Source organism: Pistacia vera, unplaced genomic scaffold (genome assembly GCF_008641045.1).
Source record: "Pistacia vera cultivar Batoury unplaced genomic scaffold, PisVer_v2 Contig423, whole genome shotgun sequence".
NCBI lineage: Eukaryota > Viridiplantae > Streptophyta > Magnoliopsida > Sapindales > Anacardiaceae > Pistacia > Pistacia vera.
Window position 1 is genome coordinate 968,999 of NW_022196250.1, and position 23,152 is coordinate 992,150.

Genomic DNA, 23,152 nt, shown 5'->3' on the forward strand with positions numbered 1-23,152 from the left:
AGAGTGGGTTGGTTAAGTCTAGGTGAATAGATGTGTGGAAGAGAGGCTTGCAGTTGCGTGTTGCGGATGGCAGTGGGAAGCTTGTTGCCGATGAAGGTGTAAGTGGTTTCCTGGTATCGCAATCAACCTACAAAGGCTTCGATCTGGACTGGCCACACGTCGTTGGCAACCAAACATAGCTTAACATCTGTATTTGAAATGTGGAATAATGATTTTTTATATTTCTTAGAGATATTTTACAAGGCGTTAGAAAGAGGGCGAGAAAAAGGGTGTTTGGAATGGTAGGAGAAGAAGCAGTAAACATAAGTGGGGACCAACTGGGGAAGGTGAGAGTGGTGGGGTATCAATAATGCTACATTTACACAAGTACTTACACCATTTATTTTACTCCATGATGTGGCATCCTATGTGTACTTACACCATTTATTTTACTCCATGATGTGGCATCCTATGTGGCATATGCCACCTCAGCTGCCACATCATCAAGATACCACGTCACTTCTCTCCAAATTAAAAAAAAAAAATCTGCAGAAAACCCAAAATTTCAACAACAATGCTACGGACACCGGCGTTTTTACACCGAAATTTTGTATCGACTTACGTATATACTACTCAGACCAATCAACGCATTTTACGTTATTAAATTTTTTCTAATGAACGGCAGTCCATAACATATGGACGGCCGTTCACTAACATGGACTCCTGTCCATATTATATGGACGGGAGTCCATTTACTACGAACGGGCGTCCTTTAAACATAGACTCCCGTCCATATTATATGGACGGGAGTCCATTTACTACGGACAGACGTCCTTATTTAAAGGACGCCCGTCCATTGGTAAATGAAATAAAAAATTAAAAAATTAAAAAAAAAATCTGGAATGGACGCCCGTCCATTGTGTAAGGACGGTCGTCCGTATGTAATGGACGCCCGTCTATTGTGTAAGGACGGCCGTCCGTATGTAATGGACGCCCATCCATAAGGGATGGACGGCCGCGCTTTATTTTTGGATGGGCGTCCCTTCTCTAATTAAAAAGCTTCAAGTTGACTCCTCAGTTTATCAACAGCGGCATTTTTTTTCTTCAAGCTGATATTTAGCCTCTGAAACTCGCACGACGTCCAGCTTATCTGCTCGACCCATTCTACTCGTCACGTCCAGCACTAGGCATGCCACATTCTCTGCATGCTTAGACTCTTCACTTCTTTTAAATCCTCGTAATCTCTCCACCATCAGATCACTTCGAAGGAAAGCTGAAGTTGCAGAGTGAGCTGAAAATGCCAGGCCTTACAATTCGAGATTCTTGTCCCAACCTTGATGTCGAAACCACCCAAGGAAAGATGAAAATCCATGACTACGTCAGCAATGGCTGGGTCCTTCTCTTCTCTCACCCCGGTTGGTTACCTTCTGTTTTGCTTTTAATATTGGTTTCATTTGGTTATTTTAATATTGCTTTTACCTTCTTCTCTCACCCCATAAAAATTGCTAAGGAAGATAATAAACATCCCACACAGTAGCATCAAAAGGCAAATACAGGATTAATAAACCAGTTACAACAACTGGCTGTCAAAGGATCAGCCAAAAAACAAAAATCCCAACAACCCAAACAACAGCCATTTCCATACATGTCTTTTCCGCTTGGTTTCCAAACCCACCATCATATCGACCAGGCAAGAGAATACAAGTTCTAAAATGGAGGTTAACAGGCAAAGGTTTAACCAGAACAGCCGTATTCCTGCTCATCACGTCCAGCACTAACCAGAACAGCCATATTCCTGCTCGTCACGTCCAGCACTAAGCATGCCACGCTCTCTGCATGCGCATACTCTTCACTTTTTTTAAATCCTCGTAATCTCTCCACCATCAGATCACTTCCAATTCCGATTCTGGTATTCTATCTATTCACCCTCAGATCACTGAAACTCGCTTTCAAGCTCTCTCTCGGCTAAATCAAAGCAAACCCTCATTCCAAAGCTGACTCTGACTCCGTTCCTGCCTTCAGACTGGTATGACTTTGACTACCGAATCTTGGCCACCATGCCCACTTCTCTCCAATGCCTCCTTCCTTTCCCGAAAGCGCTTAAGAAGGAGTTGGCAGTTAAGAACCAAGGCAGTGAAATAGAGACAATCGGAAGAGAGTTTAGTTAGGAGTTCGAGTTCTATCCTATAAGTTGGATGAAGGGAGCAAAGGTAGTTCTCTTTGCCGTTAGTCTAGTCTTGGGTTCAGTGAATAGAGAAAGAACAGAATATTGGTCTGATGGTGAAGTACCCAGCAGAAGGTAAAGCTAGGAAAGACCACCACAAGAAGCTGAAAAAGAGAGAAACTTCTCCAATAGAGGATTCCTGATGAGTTCTCTGCAGATTTGTCCCTGGAGGATGATCTGATAGAGGAAGACTTGAAGGTTGGTGAGTTAAGCAGTCAGACCCAGGTTAAAGAAAATGAGCCAAAGTTTCAAGTTCAGTTAGGTAACTTACTTGAGAAGGTGGATTGCTTTGGATGCTTCCTGTTTAAAGTAAGGACTATGCTCCATGGAAGGCCATGAAGAAGAAGAAGTGGGGCACGTCTAAATTGTTTTGTTTAAAAAAAAACAATGGACGCCCGTCCATTGTTTTTTTTTTTTTTTTTAAAACAAAACAATTTTTTATGGACGGTCGTCCATTCCACTATGAACGACCGTCCAGCATGTATGGACAGCCGTCCGAAATCGTTGGACGACCATCCATTTATGTCAGTATTCAATCATCCAATGTGGGGGCCTTCACATGTTTTGGTGCAATTTTTCGGTGCAATTTTTCGGTGGATATAGCATTTTTCAAATTTCAAACACTAATTTCTCTAAATCAGTTTCATATCTCCTGAAACAAAGAAACCCAAAAATTTCTCCCAAAAAATCCTGCCAATTTTGAAAATCCAGCTCAATCTCTGATCACAGCTTGTTCCCACGGAATCCAACGGCCATCCAAAATCGATTTGGGGTGTTGGTTGTGTGGCTACTACTTGGGGTGTGGATTTTGTGGCTACTGCTTGGGGTGTGGGTTGTGTGGCTGCTGCTTGTGGTGTCAATTTCAGGGCTATTGCTTGGGGTGTGGGTTGTGTGGCTGCTGTCCTCGATCCCATGGAGTATGTGGGCTGTTTTATTTTAATCCTTCCCCCATTTTAGGACCCAATAGGAGTATTTTGCTAGTATCATTTGCCGGTTAAATATATATACATACTATTATTTTGCTTATATCATTTTTTGGTTAAATATATACACATACTTTTGGAATCTAATGATTGTGTAATATTTGCAACATTCATGTACGGGGAAGGATATATTATATTGCCCAATGTGATATATTTTCAGGCACAAATTTATCGTAGTTCGTTAGAAAGATGCAACTTAAGTTTTTACTTATTCTGATTTAGACTTCTGTTGTTGGTTGTGATGAAGTTGCTTGTTTGACAATTTAGGAAGCTTTGGTTTGTGAATTGGGAATAAATTTGAACATTTGTGGGGTTGGCACTTAGTGTACTTCAAGTGATGGTCTACTGTCATTTTTTGTAATGAAAGATTTTTTTTTTATACGTAGACTTGTTAAATAAGCAAGCCCCCATAACCAATCCTAGCCGGTTTACACATGGAAGAGTGCAGCCAGAAAAAAGTAGATAGCTATTCCCCAGAAATCAATGTGATTGAGGTATTCTTGTAATTGTTATCTATTTGTTTTAAGCATTAATATGATCTTAATTCCTTTAATGGTATTATTTGCACCTTTTTTTTTTTTTTTTGGTTGGGGGGTGGAATGTTATATACTAATTCTTTGCAATTATAATTTGTGTATTGTAGGGTAATGATGCACAACAAATAAGGGATAGAAGTAGTGCGAAAGATGAAGGCAAGCCTAAGCCTGGAATGTTTTTTGAATAATTTGATAAGTTTCTTCAATACTACCGGAGCTATGGAAATAAAATGGGGTTTGAAGTTACAATAAGATCTTCAAGGAAAGGAGATGATGGGGAGTTGATTTATGCGAACGTTGCCTATTGTTGTGGTGGAAAGCGAGATAGTAACTCCAAAAATATCTTTAAATTACATCCGTTGACAAAAAGTGGTTGTAAGGCTCGTAGTACTGCCTCTCGACGTTCAGTTGGTAAATGGGAAATAGTGTCAATCATCTATGAGCATAACCATGAACTCATAAGTCCTAGCAAAACAAGATTTTTCAAGAGCAATAGATTTATACAACCGCATGTGAAAAGAAAGATTGAAGTGAATGATAGAGCGGGGATTAGACCGAGTAAGAATTTCAATTCCTTTGTAGTTGAAGCTGGGGGTGTTGAGAATTTGAGTTTCTTACGAAAGGATTGTAGAAATTACATTGAAAAAGTTAGGAAGATCTGACTTGGTGATGGTGATGCTGTTGCATTACAGAAATATTTTTTGAAAATGCAAAAAGATAATCCCAATTTCTTTTACGTTATGGATTTAGATGATGATGGTCGATTGCAAAATGTTCTATGGGTGGATGCAAGAAGTAGGGCCGCATTTAGGGAATTTGGTGATGTTGTGACATTCGAGACGACATATTTAACCAACAAATATGATATGCTATTTGCTACATTTGTCGGTGTTAACCATCACGGCCAATCCACATTATTAGGCTGTGGGTTAATCTCCCACGAGGACACAGAAACTTTTGTTTGGCTTTTTAAAGTGTGGCTTGCTTGTATGGGAAATTCTACTCCTAAGGCAATAATCATAGACCAGGACAGGGCTATGCAAAATGCCGTCGAGATTGTGTTTCCCGATACAAGACATAGATGGTGTTTGTGGCATATTATGAAGAAGTTGCCGGAAAAGTTAAAAGGTTATAGGGAATATGAACATATAAAGTTTACTTTGCAAAATGTTGTGTATGATTCGTTGACATGTGAGGAGTTTGAAGAATGGTGGAATTCGTTCATTGAAAAATACAACCTGCACGGCAATGATTGGTTATCTAGTTTGTATAATGAAAGATATCGTTGGGTGTCGGCATTTGTGAAAGGTACTTTCTGGGCTGGAATGTCTACTACGCAACATAGTGAAAGCATGCATGCCCTTTTCGATGGGTACATAAATTCGAAAACGACATTAAAACAATTTGTAGAACAATATGAGAATGCATTGCGTGATAAAGTCAAAAAAGAAAATGAGGCTGATTTCAAATCGATCAAATCATCGATACCTTGTATAAGCATTTATCCTATAGAGAAACAATTTCAAGAGGCATACACTACTGCAAAATTCAAAGAGTTTCAAAAAGAGCTTGCAGGTAAGCTCCATTATGAGATATATTCTTTGAAGGATATGGAGTCCAAAGTTGAATATGTTGTGAAGGAAGATGTAATGGTTGGAGAGATATACCGTCAGGTTTCGTTTGTGGTTTGGTCTGAGAACCGTTGTTCTGAGGTTCATTGCAATTGTCGATTGTTTGAGTTTAAAGGGGTTTTATGTCGACATGCAATTCCAATGTTGATACATAATGAAATTTCTCTTATCCTTGAACAGTACATTTTAAGGCATTGGAGGAAAAATGTATTCAGATGCCACACGAAAGTTAAGGTAAGTTATAATAGTTTGAGCACTAGTGCTGAAGGTGAATGATTTGACCAATTGTCTAATTCATTTAGTGAGGTGGTAGACTTGGCATCAACTAGTGTTGATGATTGTAATATGGTGATGCAAATGATAAGTGACATGAAGAAGAAATTATTGTTGAATGACAATGTTGGGGGGATTGATAGAAGTGTTAACGTTGCATGTAAAAGCAAAATTAACTTTGATAGTGTTGATTACACTTCTGTACAAGTTAGCAATAAAATCATGACTCCACGGGCTGTTCGTTCTAAAGGTCGACCTCCATTCAAAAGAAAGCAATCGCAGGTCGAGCAAATTGTTTGGAAAAGGAAGAAATTGCTTAACCAAGTGAGTGTAACTTCTTCATCATTAATGTCTACAACTTTTTTACTAAATGTTATGAAGATGTTACGTTTATATTTAATTGTAGGGTGGGAGTTCACAAGAATCAAAAGAATCAAATGAAGCTGATGTAAATGATATTAACTTCCACAATCATGATGCAGGAGTCTATGTTTTAAGTCCGGTAAGAATCTAAGTCAGGTAAGAATCCTTTATTTTATAAGATGTTTTTGTTGTAGCTAGAACCTTGTTTTAAGGTAAAAAATTAATGTTATTGTGTTTTCACTGGTCAGGGTTATAACGACATGTCAGTAAGTTTAAGGCCATCACTTGGAGATGCAGAATAGCCTATCGTTAGTAACAATGTAGAAAATTGCTTGCAAGCAATCACAATTTTTGACTTGTATATAGGAACAATATATTATAGGAGTAGGAAAATCCTTTTTGATATGCAGCGGGTCTTTTTTGATAGCTGCTTCATGTGTATAGTCATGCAGACTATTTTTTTGCTTCGTCGCAAGGCCTGCCCTTTTTGTGCTACTGGTCTGCTTGTTTTAGGCCTCTGCGAGACTAGCTCGCTGGTATATAGGATTGTAAATCCTTGTCTTTTTGCTGCCCGAGGAGCTTGTTTGGGAGGGGTCTTAAGGGTTAGTATGGTTGGTGAGGTCGCTGGGGCTTGGGGTGTGTGTAATATGGGAGGTGTTCTGCTGTTTGGTCATTTGTTGGTGGCTTTTCTGGTTGCTGGTCTGGTTGTTTGGGCAGGTGGAGTTTGGGTTGTGGGTGATTGGGGTTGGACACTTTGGGTGATTTTATGGTTTTTTTGTGAGCCGATGTTTCTTTTTGGCTATGGATGGTTTGCTGGTCTTGGGTTTGGTTGTCCGGATATGGTGTTATGTAGGTTGGCTATTGTTGGGGGTTTCGCTGCTGCTCATGGGGTGCTTTTGTTGCTGCGACTGGGGTTGTTGCTGCTGGGGCATTTGTTTGCTACTACTAGGGTTTGTGTTGCTGTTCCTGGGTTGATCTGCTGCTGTTGTTGGAGCCTTTTTGCTGCTGGTGGTGTTCTTTTTTCTATTTTTGGGGTTGTCGTTGGTGGGGCTTTGTTTTGCTGCTGCTGGGGCTTTTGCTACTGCTCTTGGGTTGTTTTTCATTGTTACTGCTAGGGCTTTTTGTTACTACTGTTGCTGGTGGTCTTTTAGCTGCTGTTGCGAGTACTACTGTTGGGACTTTTTTTTTTTGCTGTTAGAGCCTGTTAAGGGCTGTTGTGCTTAGGTGCCCATGGCTGGTTTTTATTTTGCTCTTGGGGCTTGATTGAGTGTCTATAAGGTTGTGCATCCTCGTTTTCCCTTGTCTCTGATTGTTTGTTTCATCCCTCTCTTGTAAGTAAGGGCATGCAACTTCGTTTTTTTTTTTTTTTTTTTTTTTTTTTTTTTATCTTTTATCTTGTAGGATATTCTTTAATCTTTGTATAAAATTACAAGTTACCTAAAAAAAAAAAAGGTTATATACTAACTGACCAAAACTGTCTATTTTTGGTCCTTTTAGGTGGAAGACAACATTGGTCTACATTACCATCCATGCATAATAATATGTGCATTTATACAGATAATAACAATGTGAAATTTATACATTATCATAAAGCCTCAATTTCGTTCATTACAAGCAGTCTGGGAATAAATTACAACTAAATCATTAAAATTAGGGTAATCTCCCCTAAAGTGAAACTTGTGATAAAATGCAAGGAATACATTACAAGGGACCAAACTACACAAAAAGAAACAAAACCAAGCAAGGATATACAATCCTTATACACAAAAGCAACACAAACACAAGACAACCAAATTGAAGACTCCAGCCAGAAACTGCAGAAAATGCAGCAATCACGCTGCAGCTCCATACAAACCACTGTCCAGATCACTACTTCAATTCTAGCACACACCACCCTGCACATACTACCCAAAACTCTTGGAAACTACAGAAACAAACTGCAACCTCTCACACATGCTCAATCTGCACAATGCAAAATCTACAACATGCCTAGGCTTCATTTCCATCACCTACCAATCTGCACCAATTGCACAAAAATTATGGACTTTGCATAAAATGCAGTAATCTAAAGCAACAATGCATACACTAACAGATTAATAGAAACTATTTTCTTTGGCAAAATTGATGAAGAACATTCCCAAATGATACCATTCCCAAGCAGTCAGTATATCCACAAAAATATCAGGCCATCATGGTTGTCTCTAACCTTCTTGTGGCTATCTCTTATGCTTCGTGGGGTACAAACAAAGAAAAACTTATGAAGAGAAAAACAAGAATTGATTTTCATTAACTAAATAAAACTGATACAGAGGTAGGCTTTTATAAGACTAATTAACTCTTATTTACATTTTTATTCTAACATTCCTCCTCAAACTAAACATCTTCTAACTTTTCCAGTTTTCAGTAATGCAGCATCTTAAAACAAAAAAATCTATTCTGCATTAGCTTAACTTCTTTGCAGCAACATTCTCTGCATTAGCTAAATCTTCTCTGCAGCAACATCCTTTAATAACCAAAAATGACTTCAGCAATCTCTGTCCAACCGAAGTTCAATATGACCACGGGTTCTCCAACCATTAGACCATGTATAGGGAGCTCCAATCGTGTGAAGATGAATGAAGTTCAAAAATCAGACATTTGTTTGAAAGCACTGCAAGTGAGTTGAAGAGAACAGAATTAAAGTCCCATATAACCACAACACAATTATTTCAATTATTTCAACACAAGATGCTATGATTCGCAAGTGGGTGTTTGATATCAGAGACATTGCTTATGATACCGAGGATGTCTTGGATAAATTTATGCTCAAAATTGATCACAGAAAGACTCCGAATAGAAATCGACTGGCTCTGTTTGCTTCCATCAGGAAGTACTCGTGCCTATTTGATATAGGCAAGGAGACCCATCTGTATGGCATCGACAAGGAGATTGAATCACTTTAGAAAAGGATCATCGATCTATCTCATAAACGGGAATTTTATCGCCTTGAGGATATTGGTAATATGAGGGAAGGAAAGAGCAATAATCTTGAGAGGTTGAAAGATTTAAGAAGAGTCACTTCCTTTGTAGTTGATGGGAACATTGTTGGCTTTGAGAATGATGCTAAAATGTTGTTGGGTAAACTTCTTGAGGATGAGCCACGACGTTATGTAGTTTCCATCTTTGGCATGAGAAGTTTGGGCAAAACCACTCTCGCTAAAAACCTTTACCACAACATTGATGTCTTGAATAAATTCAAATGTCGAGCTTGGGTGTGTGTCTCTCAAGATTACAAAACTGAAGATCTTCTTCGACGAATTGTAAAGTCTTTTGAGGTCAAAATTAACGGAATGGAGTTAGAGAAGATGAGCGGGGAGGATTTGGAGAGGTGTCTTTATAAATCTTTACAAGGATGCCTATACTTGGCAGTGATCGATGATGTATGGCAGAAAGAAGCATGGGAGAGTTTGAAAAGAGCTTTTTCGAACACTACAAGAAAACTGGCATTCTGCGTCTAGCAAAATTAGATGTAGACAGTCACATTTAGACGCTAAGCCATTTGTCGCGTCTAAATTTGGTAGTCGCCCCTTAGTTGCAGTATCACTGTCGTAGATTCTTTGCGTGTCTAAATTTTTGGTTAGACGCAGAAAGTTTTTTTTTTTTTTTTTTTTTTGCGACTAGCAAATTAGTCGCTAATTGCTGGTTGAAATAGTCCCCCCACTTAGACGCTAATTGTTCAAGGGTAATTTGGAAAAATGGTATCACGACTAATCAATTAATTGCAAAATGTACCTATTAGTGTCTAATAATTTGTTGCGAATGCCACAAAAATTTGACGCTAAAGGTGTAAGGGTAATTTCATAAAAGGTTTTCATAACTATTTTATTAGTAGACGAATGTATCTTTTGGTGACCAAAATTCGGTGGTTAATTCTAATACTTTTAGACGCTGAATGTGGAATCCAAAAGGTTTTTGCGACTATTTTATTAGTGGACGAATGTATCTTTTGGTGACCAAAATTTGGTGGTTAATTCTAATAATTAGACGCTGAATGTGGAATCCAAAAGGTTTTCGCGACTATTTTATTAGTGGACGAATGTATCTTTTGGTGACAAAAAATTAGTGGTTAATTCTAATCATTTTAGACGCTGAATGTGGAATTCAAAAGGTTTTCGCGAGTATTTATTAGTGGACAAATGTATCTTTTGGTGACCAAAATTTGGTGGTTAATTCTAATAATTTTAGAAACTTAGAAATGTGAAATCCAAAAGATTTTCGTGATTATGTTAGACGCTGAATGTGGAAGCAATTATACTAAATTACTTTTTGCTACTAAAACATTAGTTGCATATGTGTTTTTTAGAGCATTTCATATGACTTCCGCGGTATGCAATTATGCTAAATGACTTTTTGTTACTAAAATATTAGTTGCAGAATGTGTGTTTTTTTAGAGCATATTCGTATTGACCTACATTATACATTCAACATCAACAAAAATGGACATAAATAAAAATCTGATCACTAAATCAAATATCATATTTCATATATATATAATCCATACATGGATTTTTATGCATGATGAGCAATAAAAATCCAAAATGCACTATCACATGTGCATAACCCAAAAGAACAGCATGCACCCACATTTTCCCACTGACTACTCTGTGCATAACTAACAAAAAATGCCCACCCCGTACACATCTAAAACATATATGCAAACAATCCTAAAAAGATGGTTCTACCCCATGTCAAAATATCTACTACCATACAACAAAAAAATAACCATCAATACCGTTAGCATGTCAAGTATCACAGTTGCGGTATTGAAATAGCTGTAGCTGATGAGGACGAGTCTTCATCAGTTGGAGATGGCAAGCGCTGTCGAGTTGGAGCTTTATCAGAGTGCTGTAGTTCAAGGGCTATAATTAGCTGCTTCATCATCTAACAGGACAAATTGTTGGTGGTTCAAGGCTTTTTATTTTCTCTTTTGTTGATCAAATAGATGAGCTGCTCCTCAACTATTAATCTTATTTTCTTGTTGTTGCACAATGCACCTTAACTCTGCTTCTGCTGCAATGGATGATGCTCAATATGTGAAAATACAAAATTCTGGTTAAATCGGAAGCTGTACGCAAAACTTCCTACATATTTCAGCTTCTGTTTTTCACTTTCCGTGCTTGTGTTTCATCTTGCAGCTCTATCATTTTTTCCTACCATCAATTGAAGTATAATCAATAAGTCAACCAACAAACTAAATAGCAACATAAAAGAATACTGCAGCACAAACAAAAATAAATTGATGGAGTACAGAAGCAAGTATCTCAAACATTATCAATCTAATACTAAAAGGCAAATTTGACATAAAGTTTTTTTATACACATATAAGCAACAAATTTACTTCACATATCCACGCATAAACATGCTAAGTAATTGGAAAGATAAGGGCTGTTGCATTTTCTTAATATCATAAAGTGATGTGGCAAGGGTGCTATGGTGATACGGACTGGAAGTTGATTAGTTCAGTAGTACTCATCAAGAAGTATAAATCTGTACATATGCATTGCCCATTTTCAAAGTGTTTTAATTCTGCAAGAGCCAAAACAAAGCCATGGTTCTCGCCATTGCTACCAGAGCTCCCAAGGACATACACTACCACACTGTAAAAACTCCACTAACATACATGATCTTTAGCAATCATGAAGCTGAATATTTTGAAAATAAAAAAAATCATTTCACAAGATGATGTGCACAATTTTAAATCAATCTGATTTAGGTGGTTTCAATCAAGTGAATCTCAATTCCATGGAGGAAGACTTCACACACAAACACACAAAATATAGAAAAAAAAAAAAATCTAATCTCATCTGTCAGTTTAGCAATACGACATTCAGATTATATATTCAGACAATATAAATATCTACATCATAAAATCTAAACTTTAAGTTCAATCCAAACAGATTATAAACCATGAAACAGGTTTTTCCTACTAGAAGAAACTCCAACTTTCAGCTTTAAAAAATACAAACTGTTAAGTTCAATCAAGAGAAACAATATAACACAAGTTAAATTTCAGCCTTATCCTGCAATGTTTGTAACATATCAATAGCAAATCACAGCAAAGTTATAAAAGTTTGGTAACACTAAAGAAAACTAAATGCCAATATCAAACAAATGCACAAGCAGCAACATAATTACAGGTGATCAAAAGATGACAGAGAAATGCAATGAGACTCAAATTAAAACAATAAAAGCATGACAGTATGGAACAGTTACAAAAAAACAATACATTTATACCCAATTAAATGGTAAGACATTTCATATATTGATAATTGAAAGACGATCAACTTACATATAGCTCTCTTGCTTGTTCATTAATCCACCCTTTCTCCGCACTCCAATGAGTGTCATGAAATAATTGTATAGGACCGACAAATTCCCCAAGTTGGTGCGCTGATAAGAGCTTGAAAGTTGATATTTTGTTAGTGATTTAATTGGATTATTTGTGGAAAAATGTGCTTAAAGTGTGGAATTCGAATTAATTCTTTCATAAATACCATTTATGGGATCACGGGTGCATTTTTAGTGTTTTAAGGCTCAAACAGATTTTTGAAGGGAAAGGAATGATGTCGATGGAATTCATGATGAGTAGGAACAAACGGTGCAAGAATCAGAGTTGAAACGACAAAGTTGTGACGCGTCGAGGATACAACATAAAATTTGGAAATTCTTCAAGATGAGCATGCTTCGCTGTTTCGATCATAACTTGAGCTGTAGTAATCAGAATTTGACAATTCTTGTGGCGTTGGAAAGCTTATTCAGAGAGATACAAAGTTTATGTTGATGACTTGACCAAATTCTGAAGATCATAGATGCCTTTGAATGGAAGAACAATCGTCGCGGCGACGGTTCTCACCGCCGCGGCGATGGAGCACGGGCTTACATTGTTAATGTGTTATCCTAATCTGAATCTGAAGGGGCTAAGACATCTACTCTTTTCCTAATTAATATCATAACCCTAGGACTATAAAAGAGAGATTTTTGAGAAGTTTTAGGAGCTTTTGGAGAGAGAGAAAAAGATGGCTACTAGTTTGGAGATCGGGATTCTTGAAGCTCTTGTTCACCGATTAGAGAAGTTTTTATATTTTTCTTTCTAGAACTCATGTCATTGAATAGAATGATGGATTTTGTTATTGTCATTATGAACTACCTCTTTTTTCTAGGGCTACAGTTGTAGCCCAATTTATGAATTTATGTTGACATTTTTATGTTGATTTTATGTTAAGTACTAATTCTAAGTTTTATTATTGTGCGTAATGCGTTCAATTCTTAAGGGCCCGAGAGTTGAATGATTTCATGGGTTGGGTTGAGATCGAGAGATGAAACCTAATTTGTCTAAGGTAATAAAACCATAGAGTGAGCGAACGCTAGAGATAGGTTACCGCGATCTGTGAGGCTCTGGTAAATTCCATAGAACGTAATGATCTCTTAGCTTCTAAATCCATCTTAGAGATATTTTGGGTTGTTGCTTAAGGGTTAATTCACTAATTGTTAGAAAGAAAGTTAGTGAAATATCAAGGAGTTTGGCCTTTAGAATAAGCTTAATTAGGTTAGCAATAACTGTCAATGCATAGGATTAAATTGGTGTGAAATCTATGCCCTAGGTTTAGCCATATTGATCTTTACTCCAAATTGTTTACAAATTCTACGTTTATTTAGTTTCCTTTAGTTGTTACTTTTCCATTAAAGTCATTCTCACAATTCTGTTTTATCAAATAGCAATAAAATATACTAGTTTGGTACTTGATAGGTAGTTCTCTTGGGATTCGACACTCGTTTACTCGAGCTTTATTACTTACACGATTTCGTACACTTGTGAATAGTCTGTCACATGCCTTAACAGTTCATATGGTCATTGACCATAAATTGAAATAAATTTAGTAAACAGGACAACAAAGTTGTATATTTGTATAGGTGAATCATATTAAATACCTTTTCCTTTTTGTGTTGGATAAAGTTCTTGGAACCACCGCGGTGGTTACACCTCATCTTCTACCAGTTCTTAGAATAAGTTTTTGACTGTGCCTAACACCAGAAAATTAGGAAATTAAAATACAATACATATATAATAACATTAAAAGCCATGTTGACCTTACTTGAAACTTTTCATTAGAAAAAAGGTCACAAAGATATATCCAATTATCGGGATCTTTAATTTCTTCTGGTCCATTCTGTAATGCTTCCTCCTTAGTAGCATATGCTTTGAATTTCTTGTGTAGGGCACTTCGGAAGCTGTTGAATCTCTTACACAATTTGTGCTTCAGCCATTTCAGTACATGGGGCTCTGTGACATCAATGTCAAACTTGGTCTAAATTCATCAATAATGTTCATGCATTAAACTTATATGCGTATTATATATTATTTTCATAAGGAAGTATGAAAATATGGATAATGATATTAAACTACATTACCGTGATACGAGCAATCATTTGTTTTTCAACATGGTAGGGAACTTTCTTCCAAGTAAGCACTCTTACGGGGGCATAGTTCCTCGTAACTATTCCTACCTCAGTACTCAACTTTGATGCATTTACTCTAGTAGGTACTCCATCTTCTTTTTGAAAGTCTACATGCAACTTTGACTGTGCTTTTTGTAGGAGTCTTTCACATCCAACTCCTCTACTCTTCCCTCTCACGTTCTTTGCCACAATATTCTCTACAAAATCAAAATAATGCATTAGCAGTAAATACTATGTTATCACAAGGATGGTTTACATGTTGGTAAAATAAAATGTATTCTTAAATTTTAAACAAACATGGTACTCGATATCTAAAATCCAAGTATATATTTCAGTATGCTTATATGGACCAATATCATAACTTTACCAGTGATTGCAGCAATTTCAGTTGTCGGTACAAGACTATGATTCTGTGGAACAACATTTGCACGTCTAGCCAGGGTCCTTCTTGTACCAGGAGCCATTGTGACCTTCTAGGTTCGCAAACAAAACATAAATTCAGTATCATAAATATGTTCTATCACAAAGACAATACTCAACCCAATCAAACCACATTCATTCATACAAAGAATATAGTACTAGTGATAATGTAAATGAGTATAAACGATCAATAAATTAATTAAATATCAATTTATGTAACTTATACCTTTTTTCTTTTTGGTTGTAGTAGCAGTGGTGCCTACACTCTTCTTAGCCTCGGTCTGCAAGTCAACTTTAAGATCCTCAAATACCTTATAAAACAAAATAATTAGGTTATAATTTTATAATTTATCAAGAATATGTCATTTTCCTTATATGAAAAGAAATACCACACTCTAAATTAAATGAATCAGCAAGCAATGGCTAAAATTAAAGTCAAAGGCAGCTTGAAAACAAGCAACAAGACTAAAAGATAAGGATGATCCGTCTATAATTCAGAGGATATGTACTTTGCACTGATCCATATTGATAATTGTAATATCACTAGTCTTTTGTTTATACAATTCAAGGTAAAATTGGATTATTATGTGAATGAAATACGGTTAATTCTTTCATCATCCCATGGTTTAGTAAACCATATGTCTAGGTGTGAATCTCTAAACTTGTGATGGTGCTTTTGTTGTAAGTAAAAATCAGTCAACCAACTTTAGCAAGACATCCTCTAAACTACATCTTTTACTTAAATAGTCATAAGAAATGTTATATCAGTTTGTATATGTAACACTATTTTTAGGCCAATAAGTTTATCTTAAGACCGAAACCATCGTATTCGATTAACATAAACGCATATAATTAACAAACAACTTAGAAAACATAATTGTTTCCCTACTAAAGTTACCATTGGCTTTTTTAAGTGCTCTTGCTAAGCTAAACTTTATAATTAATTATTAATTATACATAATAATACTTGTTCAACTTTCTAACATGAGTAATTGATACAAATACAGTGATTGATAGTTTTTAATGCAAAGTATCAAATAAAACACAGGTGGATTAATTGTAAAAGCCATTGAAACACAGTGAAATAGAGATGAAAAAATACAAAATCAAAATCAGATATCAAATGATTTTGTTGAACAACAAGTTTTGTAATTTTGGTGGGTAAAGCATAGTCCCTTTTCATTATCTCAATCGGCCCTATAGACTGACGCTAGCATCCCTAAATATTATATGCCTATAACATTACAAAAACTCCCCTTACAGTGCTGTATTACATATAGTTAAAGCCATATGAAAGAGCAATAATATTGAGAAAATACAGGGCATGCATTGAAGCCAAACTTTAGAGTATTCAAAGTGAAATTAGGAAATTATCTATCATCTAAACGCTTTAGAGTATTCTGTACACCCCTGGTACTAAACACTACTTCTAAACAGTGACAACAATTGTTATTGAAACCAATACAAAAAATGAAACAATTAATTAACTACAGAACCATCATCATCTCAAATCATTGAGGAACTAATTCCTCAACCGTCGGTATTGGCCTTCTGCTAGCTCTAAAACATTCTGCCACTAAATACTCATCTATAAACTTGCATCTATGAACTTCTTTTTCCAACCTTAATTTCCCTTTTTAATTATTGCAGCACTCAATTATTACTTACTGTATTAACATGAATTATTGCTGCCTAAAAAATGTACAATCAAGAGTAAACTGGTTTATGCGAGTACCCTGCCAAGACCCATTCACTTTCTTATGGTATGAATGGTTACGACCAATCTAGATTAGCCATCTTGGGATCCTCTTCGGAAATAATGATATGAATAATGTTATGATTTACAATTTTTTTGTTGACATAACATGTTTTGAGAACAATAGGAAGCACTTTTAGTATCACAACCGTAATAAAAACCAGAACCACTTCTCACAGCACAAGAGAGTGCAAAAAGAATATGAAATATACTAACCTACTTTACTACATTGCACAATAATGATAGATTGTGTATATATTACTTTTTGATTAGAAGTGGTTCCATATAATTGAGGCATTAATAATATTTTGGGTTATTCCAGCCCAGCGCAACTCCTTTTCACAGATTCTATTAATCTTTAGGATATAGAGACGAAGAGACAAGGTTCTATGGAAATCTTTTGTTTTGGACTTTGGGGGAAAATCTGGGAAGAAGTAATAGAAGATTTTGGCCTTGGTCACATAAAACTTTCAAAGACACTCACTTTCCAGTGCTTAAAACTGGAATAACATTGTAGATTTTGGATGGCTTTGATACTTATAGGGTAGCCATCAAGGCATTTGATTTGATTGATTAGTTCTGGAACTGTGGCCAAGTTGAAACCAGTTTCTATTAACGGTTTGTTTAACAATAAAACAGTTATATCACAGAAAGATTCACCTGCATACAATTTTGAGGACTGAACTGTAATTGGAACAAATGGAACAATATGATCACTAGGATGAAAGAAAATATGCAGTTTTGGGAACATATAATGGCTTACCCAAGAAGGAAAACATGGTCTTACGATGTCAATATTGCTTGACCTTTGAAGCGATACCAATTGGGGCAAGATGGCAACAGCTTCAAGATAGATTGAGAAACTCCACAAAATCTGTCAAAACAGGGTGGGTTTTACATAAGAAATCAAATCTATTTACTAAGTAAAAAGGTAATTTACTATGGAACTGTAGTTGAATCTTACTTTCAAGCAAAATAGATTCATAACAAAACCCAATTTAAAGGATTATATATCTACCAAATAAAAAGTTGACAAGACTATGATCAAAAGACAAATTTTACCAGATGGAAAATTAAGAATTATTTACATTATGAAGACCTCTTTCCTAAGCAAACTGAACAAACGAGAACAGTAACAAAACCTGACTTTCTGCTAGAAGTTATTAAGCAACAAAAACTTGCCTAGAATAGCAAAAATGCGATTTTTTAAATGAAACATAATGAACCTCACATAAAAAAAACCTCAGTAATACTTCAACCACATATTAAAAAAAATACCACAGAACTTCAATCTCCGTAATTCAATCCTTCAACTTCTTATCAAAAATACCAATATTGCAGTAGCAATGAAACACACCAATACTTCAACTTCTATCATCACACCACAAGACTTCAATCTTCTTATCAAACACACTAACAACTCTAAGTGAACAAAGAAAGGACGCGTATAATAAACGAAAATCAATGCAATGTCAATAAACAAAAATACATCAGCTTCTAAAAATTTGAAATCAGTTTCAATGTTACCATGTGAGAGAACTAAAGATATGAAATTTGGGTTGTGCGTTTGGGAAATTTGGGGAAAAAGCTAGGGCAAAGATGCATGGAGAAGAGATATAAAATTGACAAAAATGCTTGCTTTATATAGGTTAGGGTATTCTGTAAATAACTTAAAAAAGTAAGGGTTTTAATTAGTTGTTTAATTTTGAAATATAATTCTATTTTGCAAATAAGTCAATTTGTAACTAAAAATTTAGTCAGTAAAGAATTAGTGTTAGTTGTCTATAATTTAGGTCTGGCCGGAACAAATAATTTGGGGGGAATATGAATTTTTTAACTTAAATTGGCAACTAGATCAAATTTAGTTGCTGTATATACTTTGGGGCCCTTGTAATTATTGTCAAAATATGGGATATTTTGGTAATTTCATTTTTCTATAACTAATCATAATAGTTGCTAATAAATCCCTAATTATTCGCAACTAATTTAGCTACTAAGGGGTAGTTGCAAAAAATTGTTTTTTATAACCAAAAATGTAGATGCAAAATACAATATTTTAGATGCAAATTATCAAATTTTAGAGGGAAAAGTCACCCGGAAAAAATTGCAACTAAATTTATTAGTCACTAAAGCAACCGGTTCTGTGACTAACAAAATAGTCGCAAAAACTTAACTTTAGATGCCAAATGTTGGAACATGTGGGCCCCAAAATTTTAATCCTCTTTGCTCGACTAATGTCAATTTTGTTGGTAAATGTAGCATTCCTGCAACTATTTCTGGTTAGTTGCTAAAAAATTGGTTGCAAAATGTCAGTTTTCTTATAGTGGGATGACAACAATGGAAGCAGAGTTATAATCATTACTCGCATCAAAGAAGTAGCTGAGCGTTCGGATGAGAGAATTCATGTTCATAAACTTCGTTTTCTTAGGCCTGATGAGTCTTGGAACTTATTATGTGAGAACGCTTTTCGAAAATCAAATGCAAACGAAGAATTGGAAAAGCTAGGAAGAGAAACGGTTGAAAAATGCAGCGGTCTGCCACTAGCCATAATTGTATTAGGCGGGTTGTTGTCTACAGAGAAACCACAAGAGTGGCGCTCGATTCATGATCACTTTTGGCAACACTTAAGGAATGATTCAATTCACATACCTTCCTTATTAACTTTAAGCTTCAATGATATGCCTTATCAATTGAAGCTCTGCTTTCTCTATCTTGGGATTTTCCCTGAGGATTTCAAGTTCTTTATAGAGAAAGCAATCCGATTATTGGTAGCAGAAGGTTTCATACGAGAAGATGATGATCGAGTAATGGAAGAGGTGGCAAAAAACCACCTGGATGAGTTGATCAATAGAAGCTTGGTTCAAATTGAAAACATTTGTCGGGGGAGGGTTGAAACATGCCGAATCCATGATCTTTTGTAGGATCTTATAGTTCAAAAGGCAAAAGAGCTGAATTTCTTTCACATTTATGACGGAATTCACCATCTAACTTGCTCTACAACTCCAACATCATCAGCTCGCCGACTTGTTTTTTATTCTGAAACAAGTTCTTCGTTCCAACATTTTAATTCTCTCTCTCACGTTCCCTCTTGTTATACGATCGAGATAGGGACTCTTTTAGGCAAACTGTTAAGGTGATGGCTTTATACGGTGATGTTTTATCATTAAGTGAGACGACGCCGTTTTGAGCCAAGTAAAGATCAATCCTGTCCGTTGGCTGGCTGAGTATCCAACGGTGGCAATTCAGTCTGATAGTCAACAAGTATAAAAGCAGTGCAACAGTCTCTTCTCAAACAGTTGAACCAATTTTTCATATTTTTCTCTTTTCTCTGTAATACGAACTGCCTCCTTTAGGGTTTGGGTATTGGCTTGATCTTGAATCTTGTAACAGGGTGTTAAGTGGCTGGTTTGCAGGCCACTTAAGGGTGCTAGAGTTTGTAGTGTATCTTGGGTATTAGATCTGTATCTCTAGGTTGTTACAGGTTCTGTAAAGATTTGGGAAAGGGTTCAATTCTGTGGTTGAGTTGTGTTCTATAAACTTGATCAATATAGTGCAGCGAGCTCGTTGGTTTCCTGAGCTCAACATGGACGTAGCTTGCTCAAATCTGAGCAAGTGAACCATGTTAGATCTTGGTGTTATGTGTGTGATTCTGTTTTGTGTTGAGAGTTTTGTGTTTGCTTTCTTATTGATTTGTTGCGAGCAGGTATAACAGTGGTATCAGAGCCATTTCTTGGAGATTAGGGTTTTTTACGAAATTAGGGTTTTGCAAATTTGGGGTTTTTTTTTTTTTTTTGGCAAAATTAGGGTTTCGTGAAATTAGGGTTTCTGGAAATTGGGGGTTTTCGAATCTGTGATTCCTTTGAGTCTCCAATAGGATCTCGGGAGTCAAATCTTGGCTAAGTTTAAAGGTATATAGGCTGGAAACCAGAAACCGCCTTAAAAACTGCCTGGCAGTACTTGGCAACCTCTGGTATAACAACGTCGCGTACCTCTTAGTCCTTTCTTTCTTGCCGTTACAGAAAAATGAGTACTACTCATATGGAGATCTCCTAATATGATGGGAAGATCGATTTCTGGAGTTGGAAGAAGAAGATGAAAGCTCTCCTCTCACATAACAAGGTTGCGATCACACTGGAAGAAGACATCAAGAAGTGGCCGGAGGAAAAACTGACGAAGAAGGAGGAAGGTAATGAAGAAGCTTACAATCTGTTCATTCTGAATCTGTCAGATAGTGTCCTCAGAAAGGTAGATGGGATCGAATCACCACTGGAAATATGGGGTAAACTCAATACTTTGTATGCTTTACAATCTGCCCCAAATTTAGCTTTCTTGAAGGGCTCTTTATTTTCTTTCAAAATGGATAGTTCTAGGAGTATAGAGGACAATTTAGACGAATTCACTAAAATGATGCTTATCCTAAAAGGAACAGATCAAGAATTAGGAAGTACTAGCCTAGCTATGATCCTCTTGAACTCACTGCCTGAAGACTACCAAGTAGTCAAAAATGCGTTACAATACACTAGTACTGTACCAACCCTAGATCTAATAGTTGCAGGTCTTAAGGCTAGGGAGCTAGAGTTGAAAGTCCAGAAAAGGAGTGGGTCTAATCTGTTTATTAAAACCAAGGTGGAATCTAGTCAGATAGAGAGAAATAATTCTTGAATCAGGGGAATAGGAACAAGAAAAAGTGGAAGGGAAATAACAAGAGTAAAGAAACTAGAAAATGTTTTTTCTATAATAAGGCTGGCCATATTAAAAAGAACTGTTTTGAATGGATCAAGAAACAAAAACAAGGGAACACAGAGACAAACCTAGCCACCAGTACAAACCTAGTAGATGAACCTGAGGTGTTTATAGTGTCAATGTCTGACACTGCTAATGAGTGGGTATTGGACTCAGGATGCTTTTCCATATGAGTCCAAACAGAAACTGGTTCCAGGAGTTTGAGGATACTGATTCTGAAACAGTTTACATGGGGAACAATAATGCATGTAGGGTTAGAGGAATAGGCTCTATAACTCTAAGTCTTAACACAGGAAAATTAGTTAAACTCACAAGAGTCAGGTACATCCCAGAACTAAAAAGAAACCTGATATCACTAGGTACCCTAGATGAATCAGGCTGTAGTTATAAGGCAGAGGATGGAAGCCTGAACATATACAAAAATAGGAACCTTGTCCTGACAGGAGAGAAAAAGAATGGGCTTTACATTCTTTCTGGGAACATATCCTCGAACTGTTTGAACTTTGTGATTAATCCTGCCAACCTATCCAACACTGAAAAGTGGCACCTTAGACTAGGTCACATAAGCCAAAAAGGCATAGATACCCTGAACAATCAAGGTCAGTTTGGTAAGAATAAGATCTCTTCACTGGATTTCTGTGAAAATTGCATACTAGGAAAACAACATAGAAACAGTTTCCAAAAGGGGGTACACCAAGCCACTAGTCAACTTGAGTACATTCACTCTGACCTGTGGGGACCTGGGAGGATTAGAACCTATGGGGGAAACAGTTACTTTATGTCCCTAGTAGATGATTACAGTAGAAAGGTTTGGGTTTACCTATTGAAGACTAAGGATCAAGCCTTAGAAAAGTTTAGGGAATGGAAACTCTTAGTTGAAAATCAGATGAATAAGAGAGTTAAGGTTCTCAGAACAGATAATGGGTTAGAATACTGCAACCAAGAGTTTGATAAGTTTTGTAGGGATGAAGGAATTTTGAGGCATAGGACTGTGAAACACACCCCTCAACAGAATAGGGTGGCTAAAAGAATGAACAGAACCCTCTTGGATAAAGTGAGATGCATGCTTATCTCTTCTAAACTCCCCACCTCTTTTTAGGGAGAAGCCCTAACCACCTTTGCCTACCTAATAAACAGAAGCCCCTCCACTGCTATAAACCTAAAATGTCCAAAAGAGATGTGGACTGGAAGAAAACCTGATCTGGGACACTTGAGAGTTTTTGGCTATGCTGCATATGCACACACTGTTGGAGGAAAATTGGAACCAGGGTCAACAAAGTGTGTCTTTCTGGGATACCAAGAAGGAACAAAAGGGTACAGGCTGTGGGACAAGGAGTCCCCTAGGGTTAAAGTTGTAGTAAGCCGAGATGTGATCTTTAATGAGGGTATTTTTCCCTGTAAAAGTACTAACTCTGATGTAGGACCAAATCCAAGTGTAAGGGAGAGTTCGAGTCAGCCAGAGACTACACAAATTGAGGTGGAGGTTCCTGCCCAACCTCAACCACTGCAGGATTCTGAAACCATCCAGGAAACTGAAGCTATTCCTGAACCTAGAGGAGAAGCTGGACATTATGATCCAAAACAAGAGGATGAGACAGAAACAGTTGAAGATACTAAAACTCAGCCTGAAAACTTGCAAGATTACCAACTTCCAAGAGATAGGGCCAGGAAACAGGTAAGGATTCCCACAAGGTTTTCATATGCTGACCTCATTTACACTGCCCTTCTTGTAGGTACGAAATTACAGA

The 23,152-nt window shown here is 36.6% G+C and overlaps 2 protein-coding genes across 2 annotated transcripts; both read left to right on the top strand.

The window, feature by feature from the left end:
* The first annotated feature begins 4,462 nt into the window (after positions 1 to 4,462).
* Positions 4,463 to 6,291, top strand: LOC116143008 (protein FAR1-RELATED SEQUENCE 5-like). Its single transcript, XM_031428424.1, has 4 exons — positions 4,463 to 5,434; positions 5,534 to 5,587; positions 6,033 to 6,128; positions 6,238 to 6,291. The coding sequence occupies exons 1-4, from the start codon at positions 4,463 to 4,465 to the stop codon at positions 6,289 to 6,291; spliced, it is 1,176 nt and encodes a 391-aa protein (XP_031284284.1).
* Positions 6,292 to 8,991: 2,700 nt separating this feature from the next.
* LOC116143009 (disease resistance protein RPP13-like) lies at positions 8,992 to 19,582 on the top strand. The gene is made up of 2 exons (XM_031428425.1): positions 8,992 to 9,452; positions 18,988 to 19,582. Exons 1-2 carry the CDS (start codon positions 8,992 to 8,994, stop codon positions 19,580 to 19,582), a joined length of 1,056 nt encoding a protein of 351 aa, XP_031284285.1.
* Positions 19,583 to 23,152: the final 3,570 nt, after the last annotated feature.